Source organism: Orbicella franksi, chromosome 4 (genome assembly GCF_964199315.1).
Source record: "Orbicella franksi chromosome 4, jaOrbFran1.1, whole genome shotgun sequence".
Lineage (NCBI taxonomy): Eukaryota > Metazoa > Cnidaria > Anthozoa > Scleractinia > Merulinidae > Orbicella > Orbicella franksi.
The window spans coordinates 3,735,330-3,762,487 of record NC_138148.1 but is presented as its reverse complement, the minus strand read 5'-3'; the positions used below and the strand labels follow the sequence as shown (position 1 = coordinate 3,762,487).

Sequence of the window (27,158 nt, the reverse complement as noted above, 5' to 3'; positions counted from 1 at the left end):
GAATTGTTTGAAATCATCAGGTGTTTAACTTTTTTTTAGTGTTTTTAGTTTTTGTGTTTCGATTCACACGTTCCTCCTATTATTACTATGCTGACTCGTTTTATGACAGTTTTCCTTTGATGCAAGTGAATATACGAAATATCATTTATCTGAACTGCGGAGAAAGATATGAAGACATGATTGATCATCGCAATCAAAACCCAACAGCCTGAAAAAAATTCATCTGTGATCAGCTCCCAGTTGGCTTGATATTATAAAAGAATAAAAGAATATCACACCTGAGATAAATAAAACGTTCTGCTCACAGTAGTCACTCTCGTATAATTTGCTCAACAAAAGTTTGAATTCTGAATCTTGAATTTTGAATTTTGAATTTTTTTCGTGATCCGATCCGTGATCCGGTCCGATCCCGGTTTTGTCGACGTCGCTAGTTTAGATGTATCATGTAGTCATTTGCGGTATGAATCTTGGATGACATCAAGGTCAATAAGGCGCTGTCTGAATGCATTATAGTTAATTCGCCGGTGGTTTCGAGATAAATTCATCTGCCGGCATTTTACATTAGCCGGTACGAGTGCGATACACAAGATACCTGTCTCTGAATATCGGCTTGCGGCAGCACCACAGTGTTAAATTCGGCAGCCACTGGCAGTCAGGTAAGTCAGTTGAGGTGTTATTAAGCTTACAGAGGCCTTTTGAAATCTTTATCCTGCCCGGCACGGTTGTGTTATTTCCATGATCATACAGCCTTAAATACATGAGGTGGTCCAGTTATGAGTCATATCAAATGCTCATTTGACTCACAATTCAGTGTGACCTCTTTCTCGCTTTTGAAGCGTCCACAGAGATTTTGTCGGATATACAATCTCAAGCTCGCGTGCTGGTCCTATTTACTTACTACTGAAGACTTTGAGCCACTATAGAGGGGGACATGGAGCTTTCCGCTGTTGACTGCTTTTCTAATGTGGTGATACAGTGAATAAAATCCCAACTTAGGGTGATCTCAAACCCTACGGTGTACGTGTGCGATGTTTGTGTTTTTCATGCTACGGTGCCGGTTACGGTGCCGGTTACGGTGCCGGTTACGGTGCCATGGTTTAAGACTGGTTTATTGTTTGACCTTTCTCAGACCTAACTTTAGCAGGTAAACTTCTTCAGTCCGTGCTAATTTACTGTTGTATATTTTACCTATCAACAAATACAGACCAATACTGGTTAGTTGTGCCCCAGCTGCCAATCTGAAGCAGTTTTCGACCGTTAAATTACGGGCATCAGTAGTATCGACACGTAGGCAACGAGAAGCGTTGTGATGTGTTTATTTTGTGGAAAATTGTTGAGGTATAAAAGAACCCTACCATTACAGAGCTGTTTTATTCACATATTTTTTAATATGAACAGAGGTTCCCTTCATACAAGAAGTTTCAGGCGTATACACTTCTCCGTTGTTAGATACAGATGAACTAAAAATGGCTGTACGGGCCCGAAAAGTTTCCGGGGCTTTCGAGAAACGGGCCCTGAGAAGCGCTCATCGCTCAAACGAGATCACATGAGACCACAGTGGCGTGTTTTTAATCGACCAATAGGATCCTTTGTTTTTCTTCACCGTACATTATGACAAGTACTTTATTATTAAACAGAGTTCCATAAGGCCAACAAAATTAGCATAACATAATACCTTTACTTAAACACGGGGTAAGAACTTTTTACAGTTACCGGTAAGTAATTTTTACAGTTAAGTAGGAGCAGTTTTAGTGTTTCGAAGCATGGCTATAATTTTCCATATAAAAAATAAATATATTATCTTTAACTAAAGCGAAAGATGCAAGAGATAAAAATCAATCAATCAATCAATCAATCAATCAATCAATCAATCAATCAATCAATCAATCAATCAATCAATCAATCAATCCGGAATTTGAATCTTAAGGTATTGAAGTTTTATTTTGAGAAACATTTCGGCTGCTACTGTAAGTTCAAAGCTCGTTTTCTCAAAACGAGTTATTTTTGCCTTTGAGAAAAGATATTTTGAGAAGGATTTGTCCAATTGAGCTCAAATTTTCAGGATTTGTTGTTCTTAGTAAGTTTTGTGTTTTAAGCTGAGAACTTTTCCATCCACTGCGCGCATTTTGTCGAAGTTATGCATTGAAACGTTTGCTGGATTTTCTGTATCAGATTTGACTGGTCACCATTTCATGTGGTTTTATCTCTTCAAAAATCTCTATGCTTAAAACAGCAAGCTATTTGTCTTCTTTTAAAAATGTAAAAATTATTCATTTTGATCAGTTCTTCTACGAGTTATCTCAAGTAAGACATGGCATTCCCCAGCAAGTGGCAGATTTTATCAGCCGGTATCAGGTTACAATACAGTTCTAGGGTACAAAAATATTGTTTTCATAATTTTGAACTTTGAGCTTTCTAACAATGTATACTTTGCCATGGTTTGGAATTCAATCTTAGCCATGAGAAAAGTTTGAAAAAATGGTGTGCTTTTAGGTGAACAAAAGCCCTCTGAGAGGAGATGTGGTTACTGGAGAGTGAATAACCGACAGAGGTGCAGCATCGGATATTATCACTATATCAAGACCAATTATCACTTGTGATATATCATGAAAAATCTTATATTTTTCCTGTAGGCGATGTTTTTTTTTGTATTTTATTGTTTTTATTTGTAAGTTGTGCAATGGACAAGCAAAGAGATACTGTAATGCTAGTTTTACAATTTTACATTAAAAAGGGATACACACACAAAAAAAAAAGAAGAAAAGGGGAGGTAAAGAAGCCTATTACAATGTAAATATAAATAGATCTCTACATACATCAACACAAAACATAAACTAAATTAACTGAAGCAAGGTAGAAATTTGTTCCATTTTTTATAATGTTTTACCAATTTATTGCTGTTAGCTGCAATTTTCTGTTCAATCTGGCAAGTTACTTTAACCTTGGTTATGAAGACCTTTAGAGAAGGATGTATGATATTTAATTTACAGTTATAAATATAATATTTAGCTAATAAAATAATATGGTTTAGAATATGAAAGTCCTCTGCGACATTGAATACTCCAAAGATAACATTTTCTAGCGTTAAGGATGTCGAGATTACCTTTTTTTCAGAAATCCAGGAACAAAGCAACTGCCAGAAAGATTTTGTTACATTGCAATGAAAGAATAAGTGCTCAGGGGACTCGACTTCTGTTTGACAAAAGGCGCAAAGTGGAGAGTCAATCATTTTAAGTCTGAATAATTTTTCATTTGTAAAAACAATGTTATTTAACAGCTTGTACTGAAATTCCCTAGTTTTTGTATCATGTGTGACCATAAACGGAAGAGAGTAAATTTCTTTCCATTCCAGAGAAAGATTTGGATACTTTAGTTTTATTTTCTTTTGAGCAGAAGGCGCCGTTTGCTTTTTGCGTTTAAATTCATTGTAAAGCATTTTCGAAGTAACATTCAAAACATTTTACCGTAGCGTTTTTTATGTTAATTTGAAACGTGTCATTCGAGGGGGGACAAATATGTTGCTGACTTTGTTTGATTATAAGCTTCCATTCATTAGGAATAGCATTAACGACGCCCATTAATTTAAAAAGGTGGACAGGAGATAGTCGAGCTTGTAATAATTTTTCACTTTCGAGAAACCTACCATTGTTAGATATCAAATCTCCTATTTAACAATTCCATGGACAGCCAGGTGTTTTATATAACACGACTTGTTCTCAATAAGGATAAACTTATTGTTCCATATTGTTTGGTTAACAACATCGTCATAAGAAACAACGTTTGTTGTACTAACATAAGACCACGCATCGAGACACTCTTTGTAGAAGTCCGGTAGATAAATAGGAAGTTTACGGGTGTCAAAATTGCAGCATAAAATAGATTTTCCGCCAATGTCACCTAAGAACGCTTCAAGGACGTTCTTCCAAGGGCTATTGTAGTCTTCAATAAATCGTTTCAATTCAATAACTCTCTGTGACAAAATCATTGATTGGATATCGAGCATTTTTAGGCCACCGTTCTCTATATCATAAATAAGAGCAGTGCGTTTTATCTTGTCATTCCCTTTCCAGATAAAACCATAGAGCAGTTTGTTCACATCTTTAATAAGATCTTCTGAGACTGAGATTAGTGAGGCCTTATACATAAAATTGGGGATAGCAAACGTTTTAACGATTTGAATTCTGCCGAGTAGTGTGAGACCTCGCCACCTCCACATATTAAGAGTTTTTTTAATAGACTTGAGAATAGAATTGAAGTTTAAATTCCTTCTCGTTGTCTTATGATAATCAAAATAAATTCCTAATATTTTAATCGATGTGCACGTTTTATGATAAAATTCTTCTTGTACAAATTTTTGCGGTCCAATGTTGATAATATCATGCGATGTTGATAATATCATGATGTATCACTGGTTTTATAAGGAAATGATTTTTTGATATTCCGCATTAGGTTTTTATCATATAAGCATACTTGTAATTTATCATGATATTATCAGAATATTTAATTAAGTTTGAATTTCTTCTTACCCTTGTGATATAGGGATAAATCATGATATTATCAGATATTTAATTAGGTAAGAATGTCTTCTTCGATTCTCCTTGTGATTTAGTGATAAATCATGATATTATCAGAATATACATTGTATAATTAGGTAAGAATGTTTTCGTTCCCCTGTGATAGAGTGATAAATCATGATATTCTCAGAATATATAATTAAATACGAATGTCTTCTTTTCCCTGTGATAAAGTGATATATCATGATACAATACAATGTAGACTTCGAGCAGTCTCTCTTTTCCTCGAAAATCAGTTGGGAAGAACGCAAAACAAGTAAGCGTGCTAGCGTGACTGTGAACGTCACGTGCGAGCGGCTATGTCACGAGCTGCTAGTAGTGCGGGCGTCGGAGCTACTAGCGGCTCGTGTGTGGATTTATCTCACTGTTTTTAAGATGGCGCACGTTTTAAACGTTTTTTAAACTAATAGTTTTGATGAAACGTTTTTGCTTTCAGGTCGTTACTGATGCTAGAAAAATTTCATTTTCACGCGCACAAAACAACAACAACACAATCCATCGTAGGGAAAAAGATGGCGGCTGTACATTTTACCACAATGCCCTGCGAACCTAACACAGCCTAAAGGGCACAAAGAAAGCCAAATTTTTACAATATTTGTCCCTGTACGAAGGCTATTTATTAGCCTAGGTTTGAAGATTTTATAACGTTTCTGTACGTTTTTATGAGCATTGTTAAGGTTTTCGTGCGCTAAGAACTGTGGGTAAATGTACCAGCCGCCATCTTTTTTCCTACGGAGGATTGAGCTCCAAGGGAGGGTTTCATAGTCCGGCGCATGTCTGTATTATTTATTCACCTGTGCATCCGTATTGGCACAGGCTCAGTTTTTCATTGTTTATGAGCCAATCGTAAGCAAGTTAACCAATTTCGCTTGCAAATAGTAAAATCATCCACAGTAGAATAAATCGTACGGGTCGGCAGCGTCAGTAAAATCCACTGTAATCTTGAGAGTTTTGGTCATCCGTCATTCTGCGACGACTAACTAGCTACTAACTATAGCATGTGATTACTGAACTACATCTGAGTGAGTTTTTAAAGTAATATGCGATCAAAAGTATTTTCATTCAGAGACATGTGCCGAACCGTGAAACACTCACTTCATTAAGCAAATAATGACAAAGGAAATGTAGACTGAATCTATTTCATATTGTTTTCAGATCTAATATGTTTCAAGTCTGGCTGAAAAGTTGATCAGAAGCACGCATTCGACACCGACCACGACAGGAGTTTTGTTTTCCACCATGAGTTTGATATATACACTGTTGATGGAAGCCCTTGATTTGGCAGGAATCATCTTCAACATGCGAATGTTACGAAGCTGCTTCAAGGACAAAACAAAGTACACGTTTCTTCAAAAATTCAGAGCATTAGCAATTTGTCAGTGTGCTTGCCAAGTTGTCATTCTCGTGGCGGATGCTGTAGAGTCGTGGAAAGGATTGGAAACTCAACCCAGAGAATCCTGCAATGTCTTCAGAGTTCTATCAAGTTCTGCGCTGTTTTTCCAGGGCTGCAACTTAATAGCGATTTTGATCATTTATTTTGATCAACCCACAGCGCATGGAGCTTCCGAGTTATGCTCTAAACTCAAGATTTCAACAGCGTTGTCTCTGGGATTCACTGGCTCCGCAATGATTTGGTGGTACACTTGTTCTTCTCAAGAGTTCCTTTTCCAAATGGCGCTCAGAGTTATCTTTGTTGTGAGCGTAGCGTTTGTCGTTCTCCTGTTCGCGTGGGACGCGAGGAATACCATTCAAGACCAACTCGAGAATGACACGCAGCAAGCTTCAATGAATACATGTTCATTGTTGTGGAAAGTTTTGAAAGAACATCGCAGATCTGTCCTTTTCATAACTTTGTTACTTGTGTGTTTATTGGTAATCTTGAGCGGTTATCCTCGTTCTGCTGAAAACGAGGCCCTGAAGGATGCTCTTTATTCTGTAATCACCAGGTTTGTTGTTGGAATCGTTCTACCAGTAACGTTCACTGACTTGATTGAATCAAGCAAGCACGACGAAAACGGATTGAAAACTGCATACATTTAGACTAGGACTGAATTGACTTTCTTCGTATTGTTATGTTCCTGTAATTTGATGTTAAAGGGTTTGTTCCAAAATCAATTTGTTCGCATACTGTAGATATTCAAAACTTTATTTGTGGGAAATTGTACATTGTAAAGTTTAGAAAACTTGAACCAACCCTAGTTTACAAACATGATAAGTTAAGCAAAAAACCAATCATTCAGTGGTACAGTCGAACCAGCTACCTCGATCTCTTAACGCTGGTTTTCACATAACGGATATAAACATAATAATCAGCAACATATGTAAAAGTAGTAACGTGCTGCTAAGTAACACCTCCTGTTAGGAAAGTTTCTGAACAAAAGGCGCCATTAATTATCAGCATGTATTTTTACTGAGCCAAGTGTGTTGCTTGTGCTTATATATGCGTTGGTGAAACGAAAAATTGTTCGATATGAGGGGAGCTACTTCGAGATAGCCGATAGTGACTGGAAAAACACAACCAAGAGGAAATGATTTGTGTTCGAGATAGCTAGTGAGCTTCTGTTATGGCCCGGCAAATGTGAGGTATATTAGATATTGGCCAATTAATGCTCAAATCTGGTTTTTCTTGTTTAAAGGAGCTCAGTCAAGGCATTTTGAGTTATTTTGGCCATGTACAAAATTACCTTGAACCAAACCTGAAAATAGTGATTTGCTAAGATAGAAAAACACCAAAGAGTTATATAATAATTAATCATAAAGGAACAACGATAGTTACCCATGGAGAAGATTAACACGCGTTAAAACGACGAACTTACAAAATTTTAGCTAAACGTTTTAAGATGCGCAAACCGCATCGCCGCTCCTTTTATGGAGCGAGAAAAGAGTCGAGCGCCACATGAAACATGCAAAAAGGGATTAACGACAACACACATATAAGTGTGTTCGTGTATTACATGTATTGTGGTACTGGTTGCTTAACTAGGGTAGATCCAGAAGTGTTTAGCACTGCCGTATTTATTTAAGACACTGAAATAAGGGAACAAATACAGTAAATTGAACGGAAAATCTTTGAAGATTAAATCTACAGTTTAGTTGCGAAACTGACCTTCTGGCTATTTATAAAGCGTATAGGAGTTAAATTTGGAATGGTTCTTCATTGAAAAATTTTCATTAGCGAATGCAATAGCACTTCCCAGACTGACTTCTCAAAAGAGAGGGTGGCCTCGCGAGGTATACCTGAGTTTTCGAAAATGTCTCTCCGGGAATTTCCATTCGATTTCATTTTCCTCTCCGAATTTTGGAGAGTTTTAAAAACTGATTAATTTTCGGATCATTGGAAAACATTCCAAGGTAATTTCCACACCATTTGTCACTTGGTTGAAAAGCACGCACCCAGTGGTACCACCAAACACAAATCAACCTAGGGGCAGGGGGGGGGGGATTCAACCTGAGATCTCCAGACCCGGTCTCCAGATTACAACCCCCCTGTCCTAATTTCTGTTACTGGTGGAGTAGGCAGTGGAGCTGTTTCTGCAGCTGGCAGCAGAGGGAAGGGGCCGAGGGGAGGGAGGGGGGGTTGCTGAGCGGGGGAAGGTGGCTGGGACATTAATAGCAGCTGGACCAGGTGCTGGTGGAGTGGGGACTGAATAGTGTTGGGTTTTCTACTGACTTTTCGGCTAAGATCATCCAACAACGAAAAAAAAGTACTGTAGTGCTATTGGTAGTTCTTCTTAGCTTGCTTATAAGCAAAACTGATTTGCCAGGAATTGAAAGGTTTGGGCTAGTTTTATAGTACAGGAACAGGTATATTAACCGTGCTAAGTTTCTCGACAGTTTCGAAGGGAAGCTGCATTCTAATTTTATGACATCACTTTTAGCGGACGCGAAGGTATCAGTCGCATCACGTAGAAACTAAACTTTTCGCAAGGAGCTGAATATATACAGTAAAAATCTGCGTGGAAGGACCTAGTGGTTTAAGAACCTCCTGGGAAATTTGCCATTTTAAAAATCCCAAAATATAAGAACTTGTTTAGCCAAGAAAGATCAAGCAGGTTCTTATATGTGGGTTACAGTTAAATTTTGATTAAGATTTTAACCTAGGAGTGTGACATTGAGATTGCAAATTTACATTACGTACAGGAAATAAAAATACAGTTGTGATTAAATAAGTGTATCAGTTCAAGAACCAAACGGTGTGAAACCCAAGTTTATTCATTTTTCTGGTAACAGGAACTATATCTCCTTCATAGAAATAAAAAACCTAGTTAAGAACCTACTTAGCCTAAATTGCCAATAACTACCCCAAAATACAAGAACCTATTTTGCAAAGACTTCAATAAATGTAATTTCTTTCGCGCGGATTTTACTGTATTATTTAGTAGTTATTCAGAAGATTATAATTGGACAGATCTTGTACAAGTGTAACGATTAGGTTGAAATAAACATTTGTGGCGTGGTTTCGCATTCGGCAATCATCGCTTGAGCAATGAGCGAAGGAAATTGACATGCCGTGACTTCTGGCTGGTTCGTTTGATATTTCACCAGTCAAATCTACTAGTTTGAGTGGTTAGTTCCTAGTTATGGTCATTCCATCACGCTGTGCGTGATCAAATTTACCATTCGAAGCGAAAACGGGTACATCGAAAGGGTTGTAACTTGAAATTGGAGAAGAAGCCAGCGCCATCTTGTTGCTATCATAGCTACTTACCGTCCACGATAATACCAGTCAAACCAATTCGGATTAAAACGGGCTAGTGCAGAAATGAACGGCAAATGATAGAGGAAACACCACACGCCGTATATCTTTACTTTAGGAAAAATTCGGTAACAAAAAGAACAGGTGGCTCAAAACAGTTTCCAGTAATAACATTTTGATGGGTCATTATAACCACTCTTTATCACATAATGCTACAATCATGGTATCAAAAAACTGTCCAATCATTAGTGAACACGTTGTTATCATTTTCATGACACAAAAAAGGCTACCATAGCAACAGTATAACCTGCAAAAACACCCTTAATTACAGCTTTAAGCGGTTATAATTCAAAAAAAGGCACGGTGTTATGTTTTGATATTATCAAGTTTTGATCAACATGATAAGACGCAACTTTTGGCAAAGTTTTAAAAAAATCAGTTCATAGGGTTCAGAGCCACCTTAATTGAAGGTTTGAAAATTGATGGTGGCTCTGTATAACTTGTCAGTAAAGGAACTTGACCCTGCCTGCTAAACCATTAACCAAAGACATCCAAAACAAAAACGGCGCACAATATTTCTATTCTTACAAGCTAGGCGCATATACTTTTTGCCTTATGGTTATCTGTGGGCTCTTACAGTCTTCGATGCTGCAGAGCCGTCATCCCTAACCTCCCAGCGATTTCATTTTCGATTGAGAGTTTGTGCATTGTTGTGACGCCTTTCAAAGAAAGAAGTTATTTTTGGTACTTAGGCTTCTGGAAAGTTAGCCTCCTGCTTACACGCTGTTTAGACTCGTCACGCAATCTTCCTCTTCAACTGGGGAGAGGAAGATTGCGTGACGGGCCCAAAGAGCGTCTGCGTATAAGGCTACTAGAAAGTCAGCGTTGTGAGAGCACAAGCGTTAAAGTCGTTAAAGGCGTGAAAACTGACTGGGGTAGGGGGCGGGGTAAGCTTTCGTTGCCATGATCGAGGATGTAATGAATGGTGATGTAGGTCGTTTTGGGTATCGGTGACTTTGTAGTGAATGCACAGTACGAGCGGCAGTCCAAACCGAGCATTCTTTCCAAAACGACACGATAACAGTCTTTTTCTTCGCAGCTAACAAACCTAAAGATAATGCTTGTTATGCTTAATTGGAGAATTGTGGGATTAATTTGACGAGGAACAACATATTTTGTTCAGGAGAACAAAACTGTTATCCTACTATACCTGGCGACACTCGACGAACTCAGAGCGAGATGCAGAACGTCAGTGAACCATTTTTGTCGCTAAAACACAAAATATTTTATACCTTTCACTTTTTGCAATGAATCTGATATGGTGTCCTGTTAATTTTTGGCCTAAATATCTCGTATTCCGTTAATTCCAATTTCAAAACTTAATTATTTTCCTACTCGATATCCCAGAATATCTGTTCTTAATGTGTCATTTTCCATGTCGCATTAAATTCCCTCCAAATATCCCGTATTAGGTTAATTTTTTTTACCTAAATATCCCGAATCCCGCAAAACCTTGACGGAGCCAGTCTCGCATTAAAATTAGGAAGTGAATGTGAAACATTTTGTCCTACTTCCACTTGGGATGGCCTATAGATGAAGTAATTCTTTCTGTATAAGGTGCAGCCATGGTTACGAAGCCCGGTAAACATCAAAGGAGCAAAGAAAGGTGCCAAGATTTATGATTGCGTTCATACACTATGTATATGAATTATGTAAACAGCGCGTCTCCATTGGTTGGTTCCTCAGTACGGAGTAAACAACTATTGTGTTTTGTGCGCGGTCAAGGCCAAAAAAGCGATCAAAAACGTACAAGTAAGTTTGTCAGGTTTCAGAGCTATTCCCCTCTATTAATTATGGTACAACTCAGACTGTTTTCTTTGTGTGTCAAAAGAGACGGACTCGTCAATCAAATGTCCAGTTCACCTTATTTATATGCAATTTCCAAGTATAATACCTATGACATCAAGGTCAACAACGCTGCTGTCTGAATGAATAAATTAATTCGCCACTTGTTTCGAGAGAGTTCAGTTGCCGGCATTTTACATTGGCCGGTACGAGTGCGATACACCTCTCTCTGAATATCGGCTTGTGGCAGCACCACAGTGCTATATTCGGCAGTCAATGGCAGTCATGTAAGTCAGTTGAGGTGTTCCTAAGCTTACAGTGGCTTTTTGAGATCACTATCCCACTGGCATGGTTGAGTTCTTTGCATACAGCGTTAAATCTCCACGCATGAGATTGTCCAGTCATATCAACTACTCTTTAAACACGTTAAATACGGTCGATAGAAATTGTACTATTGACTTAAGTGCTTCTTACACTATCAAAAATGCAATTTTGATTTTCAGTTGATAGGCACGAGTGACCTCTTTCTGGCGTTTGGAACGTCCGTGCATGCAGATATGGCTTATATCTCTCAGATATACGATCTATATATGATCATATATAGCTCGCCCGCTGGTCTTATTTTCCAATTGAAGACTTACTGAACCACCATAATATATATACGCAAGGCCGTACAGTTCCACTTAGCTACATTTTCATTTTTATTAACTCAAAGAAGCCAAAAGTTAGCTTTCTCGGTCAAACGAGACCACATGAGACCATTGTGGCGTGTTTTTAATCGGCCAATGGGATCCTTTGGTTTTTCTTCACAGTGCATTATGTAATCTTGAGAGTTTTGGTCATCCGTCGTTCTGCGACGACCAACTAGCTACTAACTATAGCATGTGATTACTGAACTACATCTGAGTGGGTTTTTAAAGCGATATGCGAACAAAAGTATTTTCATTCAGAGACATGTGCCGAACCGTGAAACACTCACTTCATTAAGCAAATAATGACAAAGGAAATGTAGACTGAATCTATTTCATATTGTTTTCAGATCTAATATGTTTCAAGTCTAGCTGAAAAGTTGATCAGAAGCACGCATTCGACACCGACCACGACAGGAGTTTTGTTTTCCACCATGAGTTTGATATATACACTGTTGATGGCAGCCCTTGATTTGGCAGGAATCATTTTCAACATGCGAATGCTACGGAGCTGCTTCAAGGACAAAACAAAGTACACGTTTCTTCAAAAATACAGAGCATTAGCAATTTGTCAGTGTGCTTGCCAAGTTGTCATTCTCGTGGCGGATGCTGTAGAGTCGTGGAAAGGATTGGAAACTCAACCCAGAGAATCCTGCAATATCTTCAGAGTTCTATCAAGTTCTGCGCTGTTTTTCCAGGGCTGCAACTTAATAGCGATTTTGATCATTTATTTTGATCAACCCACAGCGCATGGAGCTTCCGAGTTATGCTTTAAACTCAAGATTTCAGTAGCGTTGTCTCTGGGATTCACTGGCTCCGCAATGATTTGGTGGTACACTTGTTCTTCTCAAGAGTTCCTTTTCCAAATGGCGCTCAGAGTTATCTTTGTTGTGAGCGTAACGTTTGTCGTTCTCCTGTTCGCGTGGGACGCGAGGAATAACATTCAAGACCAACTCGACGATGACACGCAGCAAGCTTCAATGAATACATGTTCATTGTTGTGGAAAGTTTTGAAAGAACATCGCAGATCTGTCCTTTTCATAACTTTGTTACTTGTGTGTTTATTGGTAATCTTGAGCGGTTACCCTCGTTCTGCCGAAAACGAGGCCCTAAAGGATGCTCTTTATTCTGTAATCACCAGGTTTGTTGTTGGAATCGTTCTACCAGTAACGTTCACTGACTTGATTGAATCAAGCAAGCAGGACGAAAACGGAATGAAAACTGCATATATTTAGAGTAGGACTGAATTGACTTTCTTCGTATTGTTATGTTCCTTTAATTTGATGTTAAAGCGTTTGTTCCAAAATCAATTTGTTCGCATACTGTAGAAATTCAAAACTTTATTTGTGGGAAATTGTACATTGTAAAGTTTAGAAAACTTGAACCAACCCTAGTTTACAAACATGATAAGTTAAACAAAAAACCAACCATTGAGTGGTACAGTCGAACCAGCTACCTCGATCTCTTAACGCTGGTTTTCACTTCACGCATATAAACATAATAATCAGCAACATATCAAAAGCAGTAACGTGCTGCTAAGTAACACCTCCTGTTAGGAAAGTTTCTGAACAAAAGGCGCCATTAATTATCAGCATGTATTTTTACTGAGCCAAGTGTGTTGCTTGTGCTTTTACATGCGTTGGTGAAACGAAAAATTGTTCGATATGAGGGGAGCTACTTCGAGATAGCCGATAGCAACTGAAAAAACACAACCAAGAGGAAATGATTTGTGTTCGAGATAGCTAGTGAGCTTCTGTCATGGCCAAACGTGAGGTATATTAGATATTGGCCGATTAATGCTCAAATCTGGTTTTTCTTGTTTAAAGAAGCTCAGTCAAGGCATTTTGAGTTATTTTGGCCACGTACATTAGTACCTTTAAATTGAAGGAAAACTGAAAATAGTGGTTTACTAAGATAGAAAAACACCAAAGAGCTATATAATAATAAACCATAAAGGAACAACGATAGTTACCCATGGAGAAGATTAACAGGCGTTAAAACGACGAACTTACAAAATTTAAGCTGAACTTTTTAAGATGCGCAAACCACATCGCCGCTCCTTTTATGGAGCGAGAAAAGAGTCGAGCGCCACATGAAACATGCAAAAAGGGATTAACGACAACACACATATAAGTGTGTTCGTGTATTACATGTATTGTGGTACTGGTTGCTTAACTAGGGTAGATCCAGAAGTGTTTAGCACTGCCGTATATTTATTTAAGACACTGAAATAAGCGAACAAATACAGTAAATTGAACAGAAACTCTTTGAATATTAAATCTACAGTTTAGTTGCAAAACTGACCTGCTGGCTATTTACAAAGCGTGTAGGAGTTAAATTTGGAATGGTTCTTCATTGAAAAATTTTCAGAAGCGAATGCAACAGCATTTCCCAGACTGACTTCTCGAAAAAGAGGGTGGCCTCGCGAGGTATACCTGAAGTTTCGAAAATGTCTCTCCGGGAATTTCCATTCGATTTCATTTTCCTCTCGGAGTTTGGGGAAGTTTTGGATCATCGGAAAACTTCCCAAGGTAATTTCCATACCATTTGTCATTTGGTTGAAAAGAAAGCGCCCAGTGGTACCACCAAACACAAATCAACCTAGGGGCAGGGAGGAGGATTTCAACCTGAGATCTCCAGACCCGGTCTCCAGATTACAAATCCCCTGTCCTAATTTTTGGCACTGGTGGAGTGGGCAGTGAAGCTGTTCTTGCAGCTGGCAGCAGAGGGAAGGGGCGGGGGGGGGGGGAGGGGGAGGGGGAGGGAAGGTGGCTGGGACATGAGTAGCAGCTGGACCAGGTGCTGGTGGAGTGGGGACTGAATAGTGCTGGGTTTTCTACTGACTTTTCGACTAAGATCATCCAACAACGAAAAAATAGTACTGTAATGCTATTGGTAGTTCTTCTTAGCTTGCTTATAAGCAAAACTGATTTGCCAGGAATTGAAAGGTTTGGGCTAGTTTTATAGTACAGGAACAGGTATATTAACCGTGCTAAGTTTCTCGACAGTTTCGAAGGGAAGCTGCATTCTAATTTTATGACATCACTTTTAGCGGACGCGAAGGTATCAGTCGCATCACGTAGAAACTAAACTTTTCGCAAGGAGCTGAATATATACAGTAAAAATCTGCGTGGAAGGACCTAGTGGTTTAAGAACCTCCTGGGAAATTTGCCATTTTAAAAATCCCAAAATATAAGAACTTGTTTAGCCAAGAAAGATCAAGCAGGTTCTTATATGTGGGTTACAGTTAAATTTTGATTAAGATTTTAACCTAGGAGTGTGACATTGAGATTGCAAATTTACATTACGTACAGGAAATAAAAATACAGTTGTGATTAAATAAGTGTATCAGTTCAAGAACCAAACGGTGTGAAACCCAAGTTTATTCATTTTTCTGGTAACAGGAACTATATCTCCTTCATAGAAATAAAAAACCTAGTTAAGAACCTACTTAGCCTAAATTGCCAATAACTACCCCAAAATACAAGAACCTATTTTGCAAAGACTTCAATAAATGTAATTTCTTTCGCGCGGATTTTAATGTATTATTTATTAGTTATTCAGAAGATATCACAGATCTTCTACAGGTGTAACAATTAGGTTGAAAGAAATATCTGATGCGTGGATTCGTATTTGATCATCGCTTGAGCAATGAACGAAGGAAATTGACATGCCGTGACTTCTGGCTGGTTCGTTTGATGTTTTTACTAGTCATAGCTGCTAGGTTGAGTGGTTAGTTCCTAGTTATGGTCATTCCATCACACTGTGCGTGATCAAATTTGCCATTCGAAGCGAAAACGGGTACATTGAAAGGGTTGTAACTTGAAATCGGAGAAGAAGCCAGCGCCATCTTGTTGCTATCATAGCTACTTACCGTCCACGATAATACCAGTCAAACCAATTCGGATTAAAACGGGCTAGTGCAGAATTGACCGACAAATGATAGAGGAAACACCACAAATTTTCTTTATTTTAGGAAAAATTCGCTAACAAAAACAACAAGTGGCTCAAAACAGTTTCCAGTAGTAAGATTTTGATGGGTCATTATAACCACTCTTTATCACATAACGGTATCAAAAAACTGCCTAATCATTAGTGAACACGTTGTCATCATTTTCGTGACGCAAAAAAGGCTACCATAGCAACAGTATAACCTGCAAAAACACCCTTAATTACAGCTTTAAGCGGTTATAATTCAAAAAAAGGTACGGTGTAATGTTTTGATATTATCAAGTTTTGATCAACATGATAAGACGCAACTTTTGGCAAAGTTTAAAAAGATCAGTTCATAGGGTTCAGAGCCACCTTAATTGAAGGTTTGAAAATTGAAGGTGGCTCTGTATAACTTGTCAGCCCAGGAACTTGACCCTGCCTGCTAAACCATTAACCAAGGACATCCAAAACAGAAACGGCGCACAATATTTCAATTCTTACAAGCTAGGCGCACATACCTTTTGTCTTATGGTTATCTGTGTGCTCTTACAGCCTTCGATGTTGCTGAGTCGTCATCCCTAACCTCCCAGCGATTTCAATCCATTTTCGATTGAGAGTTTGTGCATTGTTGTGACGCCTTTCAAAGAAAGAAGTTATTTTTGGTACTTAGGCTTCTGGAAAGTTAGCCTCCTGCTTACATGCCGTTTAGACCCGTCATGCAATCTTCCTCTTCATCTGAAGAGAGGAAGATTGCGTGACGGGCCCAAAGAGCGTCTGCGTATAAGGCTACTAGAAAGTCAGCGTTGTGAGAGCACAAGCGTTAAAGACGTTCAATAAAAGCGTGAAAACTGACTGGGGGAGGGGCGGGGTAAGCTTTCGTTGCCATGACCGAAGATGTAATGAATGGTGATGTAGGTCGTTTTGGGTATCGGTGGCTTTGTAGTGAATGCACAGTACGAGCGGCAGTCCAAACCGAGCTTTCTTTCCAAAACGACACGATAACAGTCTTTTTCTTCGCAGCTAACAAACCTAAAGATAATGCTTGTTATGCTTAATTGGAGCTTTCTGGGATTAATTTGACGAGGAACAACATATTTTGTTCAGAAAAACAAAACTGTTATCCTACTATACCTGGCAACACTCGACGAACTCAGAGCGAGATGCCGAACGTCGGTGAACCATTTTTGTCGCTAAAACACAAAATATTAACAATAACAATAATAATAACATTTATTATTTGTATTGCGCCTTTTCTATAAAATATTCAAAAGCGCATCACAACAGTAATTAATAACTAAAATTTTACAAATCTTTCTATCAAAATCATAAAAAAATATTTACATTAAATGGGTAAAAGATAATTACAAATAAAGATATAGATATGCTAAGATAACAGAAATGATTCCTTAAATAAAAATGTCTTAATTAAAGTCTTAAAAAATTCTAAGTTCGTTGCTTCGCGCGCGGACCTTGGCAGCTTATTCCATAGGAAAGGAGCAGCTATCTGGAAAGCTCTGTCTCCCAATGTTTTCTTGGCTTTCACACTTGGTCTTTCCAACAAACGACCATTGTCGTTGCGCCTCAAATGGTAGGACGAAGGCTGTTGAATACTAATTAAATCTGAAAGGTACTTAGGTGATAGGCCATGCAAAATTTTAAAAGTTATCAAGAGTATCTTATAATGTATCCTGGCGCGCACTGGTAACCAATGTAATTCTGCGAGTAGAGGTGTTATATGACAGAACTTGTGCGCACGATATAGAAGTCTTGCACTCGCATTCATAACACGTTGCAATTTCATAGTCTGATATTCCGGGATTCCATACAGAAGGCTATTACAATAATCCAATCTACTACTGATAAAAGTATGAACTAATTTCTCAGTTGATTCTCTGGATAAATATTTCCTAATATGACGTATATTGTATAAATAATAGAAAGCGCTGCTACAAGTCTTTGTAATGTGAGTTCCCATATCTAGATGCGTATCGAACCATGTGCCTAAATTGCGCGCAGAGGCTACAGGAGAGACTTCAGTCTGCCCAATCTTGATGCTTTGGATTGAAACTTTTGAGAGCTGCTGACGAGTACCTATAATCAGGAACTCAGTCTTGTCATCATTGAGCATCAACTGATCCTCCCTCATCCATGCTCGGAGATCGCAGATGCACTTCTGCATGGCTGATACAGCTTCCACTTCACTGGAAGAGTCAGAGGGCTTAAATGACAAATACAACTGAGTATCGTCAGCATAAGTATGAACGGAGGGCAGATGGTGTTTTAGAATCTGGAACAGCTTACTCACGTAGATGGTAAATAAAAGCGGGCCCAGGCACGATCCTTGAGGAACTCCACACTTCAAATCAAACGGCTTTGAGAGAGTTCCGTTGATAGACACTTGCTGCGATCTGCCCTTAAGGTAACTCTCAAACCATGAAAGTACTTTCCCCCGCAATCCAATTGTTGACCTCAATCGTTCCAGAAGGATCTCATGTTCGACGGTGTCGAATGCAGAGCTTAAGTGGAGAAGCACCAGCAGCGTAACTTGACCTTTATCCATCGCCATTAGGAGATCGTTCTTCACCTTGAGTAGTGCGGTCTCAGTGCTATTATGTTGGCGGTAAGCACTTTGCAATTCTGGAAACAAGCCATCGACTAGCATGTGCTCTTGTAATTGTACTGCAACCGCTTTCTCTGTGAGTTTGGACGTGAACTGTAAATTACTCATAGGCCGAAAGTTCTTGTTTATCAATTGAAGACCAGATTTTTTGAGCAGAGGATGTACTACTGCCCTTTTCCAGTCATCTGCAAAGTAGCCATACTCTAGTGATACGTTCACCATCCTACTAATCACTGGAAGTAACTCCTCTATGCAAACCAACAAGATGGATGATGGAAGAGGGTCCAGAGTACATGTCTTCATAGAAACCACAGCCATCTTCCTTACAGCCTCTTCGGAGAGAGGCTGAAACTCTGATAGCGTGACAAGGTCATCACTATTCGATGAACCGTGAGGCGCCCGCTCAGTAACCGCAGGAGAGACCGTGTCACCAGCTAGCTTTGATCTAATAGCCACTATTTTATGGATGAAGTATTCACCCATCTCATTTGCAAGAACAGATGCGTCAGTGTGAGGTGGGAGAGACTTCTCCGCTTGCGGATTTAGTAGGCTCTTGCTAGCCCGGAACAGCTTTGATTGGTCCGAACTGTTCTCGTCAATGAATTCCTTGTAATAAGTACATCTAGCTTCATTCATCAAATGTATGACATAATTTCGCTTAGCTTTAAATACTACAAGATCTGCTTGTAGACCACTTGCCCTCCATCTTCTCTCGGCCTTCCTCCTGTCCCTACGAGCCTGAATGATGTCTTCATTGAACCATGGGGGCCTGGGTTGAGTGGAGACATGACGAGAACAAACGGGCGCGTGATCATCTAATAGCGATCTTAAAGTCGTGTTATAACAGTCGAGCAGCATGTTCAAATCATTAGGCGGGTCTTGATATAGCTGAGAATTGCGGATATCTTCTTTCAGTTTAGTTATATCAATTGATTTGAGTTTCCTGTATTCAGCATGTTTAATTCTTAGCGGAGGCTTCGCCACACTTAGCTTAAAATATTTTATACCTTTTACTTTTTGCAATGAATTTGCGGGAGATATGGTGTCCTCTTAATTTTTGGCCTAAATATCTCGTATTCCGTTAATTCCAATTTCAAAACTTAATTATTTTCCTACTCGATATCCCAGAATATCTGTTCTTAATGTGTCATATACCATGTCGCATTAATTTCCCCCCAAATATCCCGTATCACGTTCATTTTTTTTAACCTAAATATCCCGAATCCGGCAAAACCTTGACAGAGCCTCTCGCGTTAAAATTAGGAATTGAATTTGAAACATTTTTTTTACTTCCACTTGGGATGGCCTATAGATGAAGTAATTCTTTCTGTATAAGGTGCAGCCATGGTTATGAAGCTCGGTAAACATCAAAGGAGCAAAGAAAGATGCCAAGATTTATGATTGCGTTCATACACTATGTATATGAATTACGTGAACAGCACGTCTCCATTGATTGGTTTCTCAGTACGGAGTAAACAACTATTGTGTTTTGTGCGCGGTCAAGGCCAAAAAAGCGATCAAAAACGTACAAGTAAGTTTGTCAGGTTTCAGAGCTATTCCCCTCTATTAATTATGGTACAACTCAGACTGTTTTCTTTGTGTGTCAAAAGAGACGGACTCGTCAATCAAATGTCCAGTTCACCTTATTTATATGCAACTTCCAAGTATAATACCCATGACATCAAGGTCAACAACGCTGCTGTCTGAATGAATAAATTAATTCGCCACTTGTTTCGAGAGAGTTCAGTTGACGTCATTTTACATTGGCCGGTACGAGTGCAATACACCTCTCTTTGAATATCGGCTTGCGGCAGCACCACAGTGCTATATTCGGCAGTCAATAGCAGTCAGGTAAGTCAGTTGAGGTGTTCTTAAGCTTACAGTGGCTTTTTGAAATCACTATCCTACCGGAGTGGTTGAGTTCTTTACATACAGCGTTAAATCTCCACGCACGAGGTTGTCCAGTCATATCAACTACTCTTTAAACACGTTAAATACGGTCGATAGAAATTGTACTATTGACTTAAGTGCTTCTTACACTATCAAAAATGCAATTTTGATTTTCAGTTGATAGCCACGAGTGACCTCTTTCTGGCGTTTGGAACGTCCATGCAGATATGGCTCATATCTCTCAGATATACGATCTATATATGATCAGTCATATATAGCTCGCTCGCTGGTCTTATTTTCCAATTGAAGACTTACTGAACCACCATAATATATATACGCAAGGCCGCACAGTTCCACTTAGCTACATTTTCATTTTTATTAACTCAAAGAAGCGAAAATTTCATTGAAAATTTCAGAGAAACGAGCCAAAAGAAGCTTTCTCGCTCAAACGAGACCACATGAGACCATTGTGGCGTGTTTTTAATCGGCCAGTAGGATCCTTTGTTTTTTCTTCACCGTGCATTATGGGAAGTACTTTAGCAGAGTAATATAAGGCCAACATAATACACATAATATAATATTTTATTTAAAGACGGAGGTATGAACTTTTTACAGTTATAGTGTTTCAAAGAATAACTAATTTCCCACCTAAAAATAAATTTTCTATCGTAAACTAAGAAGCAAAAGATACAAGGAATAATATCCAGTTGAAATGGCAGAAGACAATCTTCGCAGGAATTTTCACATACTATCTCCGAGACGCAGCTTTCAATCCCCGTGGTAGGTGAAGTTGTTCTACGAGTCATACCCGAGAAACTCGAGTAATACTCTTTAACACGTTAAACACAGTCGATGTAAATTGTTCAGACTGACCGAAGTGCGGCAGAATTCAGGAAAATAGTCGATCAAGTGCGACAGCAAGTTACTGAGGCCCTATTAGGGGTTTTCGGGATGCAGATACTTAGAACCCCTCCCTCCCCCAGTGGGACTGGCTAGTTATTGCAAAATATCGTAAGTCCTTATATTGATCGCTAAAATCTCATATAGTGCGGCATAATTTTTTGCACCAAAACATCCAAAATTTCAGTGGCTTTTTTGCGGGAAATTCTTCTAGCAGAACTTACCTAAAGGCATCAGTTTTCTCGCATAGATAAATGATAATTTACGTTATTATAATCAAATTTTTTTCTTTCGTAGCAATTATTAAAGCTCAAGCCAGCTTTGTAAACAATAAGGTTACGTTGTCATCTAAGCTTCGTGGCAAGACTTCATCTCTACGTGTGTCTTCACTGTCACGCAATAAAAAAATAAATCGAAAACCATCCAGTGGAAAAAGCTAAGAAATTTTGATGTTCAGAGAAGACAGCTAAATAAGATACTTCTCCAAGGCTTAGGCCTCTGCGTTTCCCGCGGCAAACTTCAGAAAACGCCATGTTGGTGTACATCCGTGGACACCAATGTGACGGCCGGAAAATAGCGTAAACATCTGGAACTTACTTTGGCTATCTAGGCGACTGATTATTAGTACTTAAAAAACAAGTATTTACATAAGCTGTTTTCCTAATGCTCTAACTTTTAAAAAGGCTCAAAATCATGAGCCTTGTGTCACGCAACCTCTGGTTTCCAAACGAAGCACGCTATTGAGCTGTAAAATTGTAAACAAATATGAATATATCGCCTCTTATGCCTGATGAGGATAAAAACTTTGGTGGCTCTTTAGTTTTGGATATTAGACAGTGATGGCGTGATGTGAAAACCATCTATAGTGAGCGTCATGGAATTCTCAAATGGAACTACCTGCATTCGTCTTTGCAGATTTTTCTCATCAAGCCTAGCTCAAATTTAAGTTTGTTATCTCCATTTTTTCATGTTCTCAAATTGTGTCGTAAATTCTGTTTGTTGATGAAACCATTCTGTTCAATTAAAGAGAGAAATTACTGCACTAGTTTTGTTTGTTTCTATAATTTACTTGTGTCGACATCGGCAACATTTCTACCGGAATTTAAAATGGTTTCCTATGACAAAGTGTTGCATCTTTAGTGCTTTTCGGTATCGTATTCTCTTTGTCATGACATTTATTCTAGTTAAATTGTATTTTAATTTTAAAGTTATATCAACGCAGAACTTATAAGCGATAATCAAGATTTAGTTTATTTTCTTTACTATTAATTGGTGGAAGACAAACTTCTAAAGCAATTGAACACATTACAGGAAATCCGAGGGGTACAGTGAACAGCCGCATATAAGAACAGACGATTTCGGAGGTCAGGCTGATTGAGTTCTTATTTATCGGGTGCTTAGTGACAAATCAGGTTCAAAATGTTCTTAAAGTGTTTCTAAATTTTTATTTAGTAATATTATCCAAACAATGGTGCTAGAGGTACAATTAGCATATTTTAGGAAAATGAAATAAATAATTATTCTGTAATTTTATTATATGGCTGTGTCTCACAAGGACTGGGAACTACCGAATTCACGAATTTGATTGCCTGAAATCGATATTGACCGCGGTCTAGATTTTCCCATCTAGACCGGCATCTGTAGACCGGTTTCATTTTGCGTTGAAAAAGTAGCAAACTAAAATACAAAAATGTTCAACATTTTCTTTTATTTTCTTCTCAATCATTTATGGAAGTGCCAAAAAGCCTGATGACAAAAAAAGAAGTAAAGAGGATGAGCAAATTTCGGTAGGTTTAAGTTAAGCTCAACGCCGTTCGCTAGCAAAATGTCAGCAAACCAGTTACATTAAAAGAATTAAAGTTTTCTTCTTTGCCATATAATAAACATCTTATTAACCGAGCTAAGGCGGTCTGTATGGGAGAATCTTGACCTCGGTCGTGTGTACAGACCTCACTGCGTTCGGTCTGTACTCACGACCTCGGTCAAGATTCTCCCATACAGACCCCCTGCTCGGTTAATAAGAGCTAAATATTAACAAATGAACGCAATCAATAGATGTATTGTATGTAGTTATCTGACAGCAAACATAAACTTACATGTTTTGTAATTATGACACTTTTTCCATTTTATAAGAACATGTTACAATTTTCAGGCTGATCTTGTTCTTATAAAAATGGGGCTTTATTGGCCAAATTTCAGCCTGGTGTTCTTAATCCATTTGTTCTTATATGCAGGTGTTCACTGTACTCCCCTATATTGGCTATATAGGTATGTGTGGCCCCAAAGAGTATGGTATTTTAGCCTTTTTTGGTCAGAAATAGGGTCGATTTTGACCATTTCGGTCTCAAATAGATAATGGGTTTTGCACTCCAGTCTTGAATTGGTTATGTGTAATAGAAAAAGCTATCCTACCTAAAAAAAGCCTATAAACATTGCTGAACTGGGGAAGTAATTATAAAGCAGGCCTTAAACAGGGTATGAATTTAAGGGTCAGGTCTTAAATAGGGCAGGAAAAATCGACGATTTTTGTCTTCAATAAGTTATAGGTTTTGGGAAGCCTGCCGCACACCCCTACACGATTTTTCTTGGAGTATCCCCTCTGGAAATGAAGAAACAACCCTGAGTATGGTGAACAAGTATACATCTATCTGAACATAACCTTTCCCTGTGTATTTCCGCTGGTGAAGAGCCGAGAAAAACGCAGAAACTGGTGAAAGATTGACACGGCAGTCTTAAATACAACAAGCCGGTTTTCCAAAACATCCACTCACATGGTTAGCAATATCCACTATGATATTTGAACGAAATATTAAATTCTTTTGTAACGCGCGTGTAATTTTATTCTTGTCGATCGCGCATAAGTAACTAAGCAACCATCAAGCGCATACACATTGTCTTCTGCAAAAGATGATTGACAGAATATTCGTTTCTGAAGAATACTGCAAACATCGTGAAAACCGGCGTACCATTTAACAGATCTCATGTCTATCAATCTCTCTTATGATGCCTCATATCAATAAATCTAGAATTTGAAAAAAATCATGTTGAGGTGCAGCACAATATCAGAAAAAAAGAAATATCGTTAAACTATTTTTGGCTTCGTTGTCACAATATTATGTGTCCTCACGCGAGCTATGAAAAGTGGATTTATTATATGGCTAGCTCCGTAAGCGGGCAAGACTCTGAATCAAATCCTGCGCTGTGATTGGCTACCCGAACGGGCAAGATGGAGCTATCTTGCCCGCTCTGGACTCGTAAGAAAAACGTCCCGCAAGAAAAATGTCCGCGAAAGCCATATAATAAATCCTTTATTGACCAAGCTTGCTCAAGATGGCTTGATATTGGCCTCGTTCTTTTTTGTGCGAGCTTATGAACCTCGACTCCGTCTCGGTCCGTACTGACACGCAAAAGAAGAACTTGGCCAATATCCAGCCATCTTGACCTTACACTTGGTCAATAACCCATACTTATCTCACTGATTTCAAGATGGTACGTTTTATGCACAAAAAGTGTTTCAGACTGGCAGTTTTGATGAAATGCTTGCGACGTCAGGTCGTTACTGATGCTTGAAATATTTCATTGTTATGCATCATGCACACAATTAAGCTTAATTAGCTAGCCAGGTGTGTATACTGAATATATTTGATTTTGTTTTTTGTCAGATTTAATGTTTCAAGTTTAGCTGAAACCTTGGACAGAAGCAAGGATTCTACACCGATTACGACACGAGTTTTGTTTTCCACCATGAGTTTGATATATACACTGTTGATGGCAGCCCTTGATTTGGCAGGAATCATCTTCAACATGCAAATGCTACGGAGCTGCTTCAAGGACAAAACAAAGTACACGTTTCTTCAAAAATGCAGAGCATTAACAATTTGTCAGTGTGCTTGCCAAGTTACCATTCTCGTGGCGGATGCTGCAGAGTCGTGGAAAGGATTGGAAACTCAACCCAGAGAATCCTGCAATGTCTTCAGAGCTCTGTCAAGTTCTACGCTGTTTTTCCAGGGCTGCAACTTAATAGCGATTTTGATCATTTATTTCGACCAACCTACATCGCATGGAACCTCCGAGTTATGCTCTAAACTCAAGATTTCAGCAGCATTGTCTCTGGGTTTGATTGGCTCTGCGATCATTTGGTGGAACAGCTATTTTTGCCAAGACTTACATATTTTTCAAATGGCCGCATTGCCGGTTCTGTTTGTTGTAAGCGTAGCGTTTACTCTTCTCCTGTGGGATGCGAAGAATTTTATTCACGAACAAGCGGAGCCGGATGACCCGCAGGAAGCGTCAATGGAAACATGTTCTCTGCTGTGGAAAGTTCTCCAAGAATACCGCAGACCGGTGCTTTTCATATTCTTATTACTGGTGTGTTTATTAGTAATCTTAAGCGGTTCACCTCGTTCTGCCGAATACGAGGCCCTGAAGGATGCTCTTTATTCAATCATAAGCAGGTTTGTTGTTGGAATCGTTCTACCAGTAACGTTCACTGACTTGATTGAATCAAGCAAGCAAGACGAAAACGGATTAAAAACTGTAGTCATTTAGAGTAGGACTGAATCCTGAAATGGGAAAACAAAATTCCTCGATCGATTATTTTCCGGGTTAGGTTTTGGGATCGATTTCAGTGAGATGCATGCAGCTCCTTTAATTTGAATAATAAGCACTTAATGACGGGCCCCAAGGGAAACAGTGAGTTTTGTTTCTCGAGACTTCGCATTGAGGTCGAGGAAAACAAAACTCACTGTTTCCCTTGAGCCAGTTATTAAGTGTTTTGTTACGTTATACCTCCCAACTCAAAAATAGAAAAAAACTGCGAAGAAATCGATTGCTTGACGCGGGCTGGTTCACAAATTTGCCGCGGTTTCAACATAGTTAGTAGAGTTACATAGTTACTAACTATGGTTTCAAGGAGCATGTCCTGATCACGTGCGAGTCGAAAGTTCATATTGTTGTTTCCCTAGGGAGTTAGTGAGTTTTGTTCGCGCTAGGGAGTCAGTGAGTTTTGACTCACGACACGTGACATGTTCTCCTCTAATCGGAAAACGTATTTGAGTTGGGAGGCATAACAATACTATTTGAAAATACCCATTTTGCTAATGCCAGCTCCAGTCCCTTGTGGGGACAAAATTTGATCTATTTAATGAATTAATGAGACCATTTTTGGCCGAGTGATCACTTCTTGTCCCCCGGCAAGGGAATGGAACTGGGAAATATTTACATTAGCAAAATGGCCTCTATTTGAAAGCGAGAATTATTCTCAAGAGTATCGGCACATGGTCAGCAACAAACCGCCCAAGCCAAAAAGGTCGATATCTAAAGTAAGTCAGTTAACAGGAAATCAACCATTCGGTTGTTATTAGGCTCTGGTATTGGCTAAGTTTACCTATTGTTATTGTTTTTGACCAAGTGTGACTCAGTTAAATGTTGGCTGGATTTGTTGGCGGATCAAGATCTTACGTCTACACTACGCCAGAGAAATTTGATAACGGCGTTTTTCACTCCAAAAACGCATCAAATGTTTTCTATCCACTACGCCGGAGAAATGTGAAAACGCAGCCATCACCGTCGGCAGCCGGAAAAGCTTGAGTGCACTCTTGAGGGTGAGGATGATTATCAAGACGTCATCGCTTTGGAAAACCTCCGTTTTTAAAATGGTTTCTGCGGTCTGCACTAAAACACAAGGCTGGCATTTTCAAATTCCTCCGGTTTGAAGAGTTTTTTCGAAATGCTCCGTTTTCTGTCCGGATTAGTGTGGACTGTTGGCCTAACCGTAGAAATAAAGTGGCATTTTCGAATTTCTCCGGCGTAGTGTGGACAAGACCTCAGTGTTTTTGCTCGGACCGAGAAAACAGTCGAGGCCCGGTATACAAGTTCACGGACGGAGAGCGAGTCCAGTATTTTCCGAAACGGAAATGGAGAAAGTTTATTTATCATTTGATGGGTCTTTTAAAAGTCTGTTGATAAATTGTATAGTTCGAACTCGCGATCCATTCTCAGTAAACGGGCGC

The 27,158-nt window shown here is 38.9% G+C and overlaps 2 protein-coding genes across 3 annotated transcripts; both read left to right on the top strand.

The window, feature by feature from the left end:
- Nucleotides 1-395: 395 nt before the first annotated feature.
- LOC145485987 (uncharacterized) lies at nt 396-8,132 on the top strand. Of its 2 annotated transcripts, none has more exons than XM_081464662.1 (2): nt 396-656; nt 5,730-8,132. In XM_081464662.1, the coding sequence occupies exon 2, from the start codon at nt 5,814-5,816 to the stop codon at nt 6,612-6,614; it is 801 nt and encodes a 266-aa protein (XP_081320788.1). In that variant the 5' UTR covers nt 396-656; nt 5,730-5,813; the 3' UTR covers nt 6,615-8,132. The 2 variants fall into 2 exon arrangements, with proteins under 2 accessions (XP_081320788.1, XP_081320789.1); XM_081464663.1 differs by lacking the exon at nt 396-656 and adding an exon at nt 4,960-5,596.
- A 16,031-nt stretch (nt 8,133-24,163) lies between these two features.
- LOC145485357 (uncharacterized) lies at nt 24,164-25,820 on the top strand. Its single transcript, XM_081464036.1, has 2 exons — nt 24,164-24,699; nt 24,810-25,820. The coding sequence occupies exon 2, from the start codon at nt 24,892-24,894 to the stop codon at nt 25,693-25,695; it is 804 nt and encodes a 267-aa protein (XP_081320162.1). The 5' UTR covers nt 24,164-24,699; nt 24,810-24,891; the 3' UTR covers nt 25,696-25,820.
- The last annotated feature ends 1,338 nt before the right edge of the window (nt 25,821-27,158 follow it).

Excerpts from the sequence above, each read along its gene's own strand:
- LOC145485987 (XM_081464662.1), top strand. The coding sequence starts at position 5,814 with ATGAGTTTGATATATACACTGTTGATGGAAGCCCTTGATTTGGCAGGA.
- LOC145485357 (XM_081464036.1), top strand. The coding sequence starts at position 24,892 with ATGAGTTTGATATATACACTGTTGATGGCAGCCCTTGATTTGGCAGGA.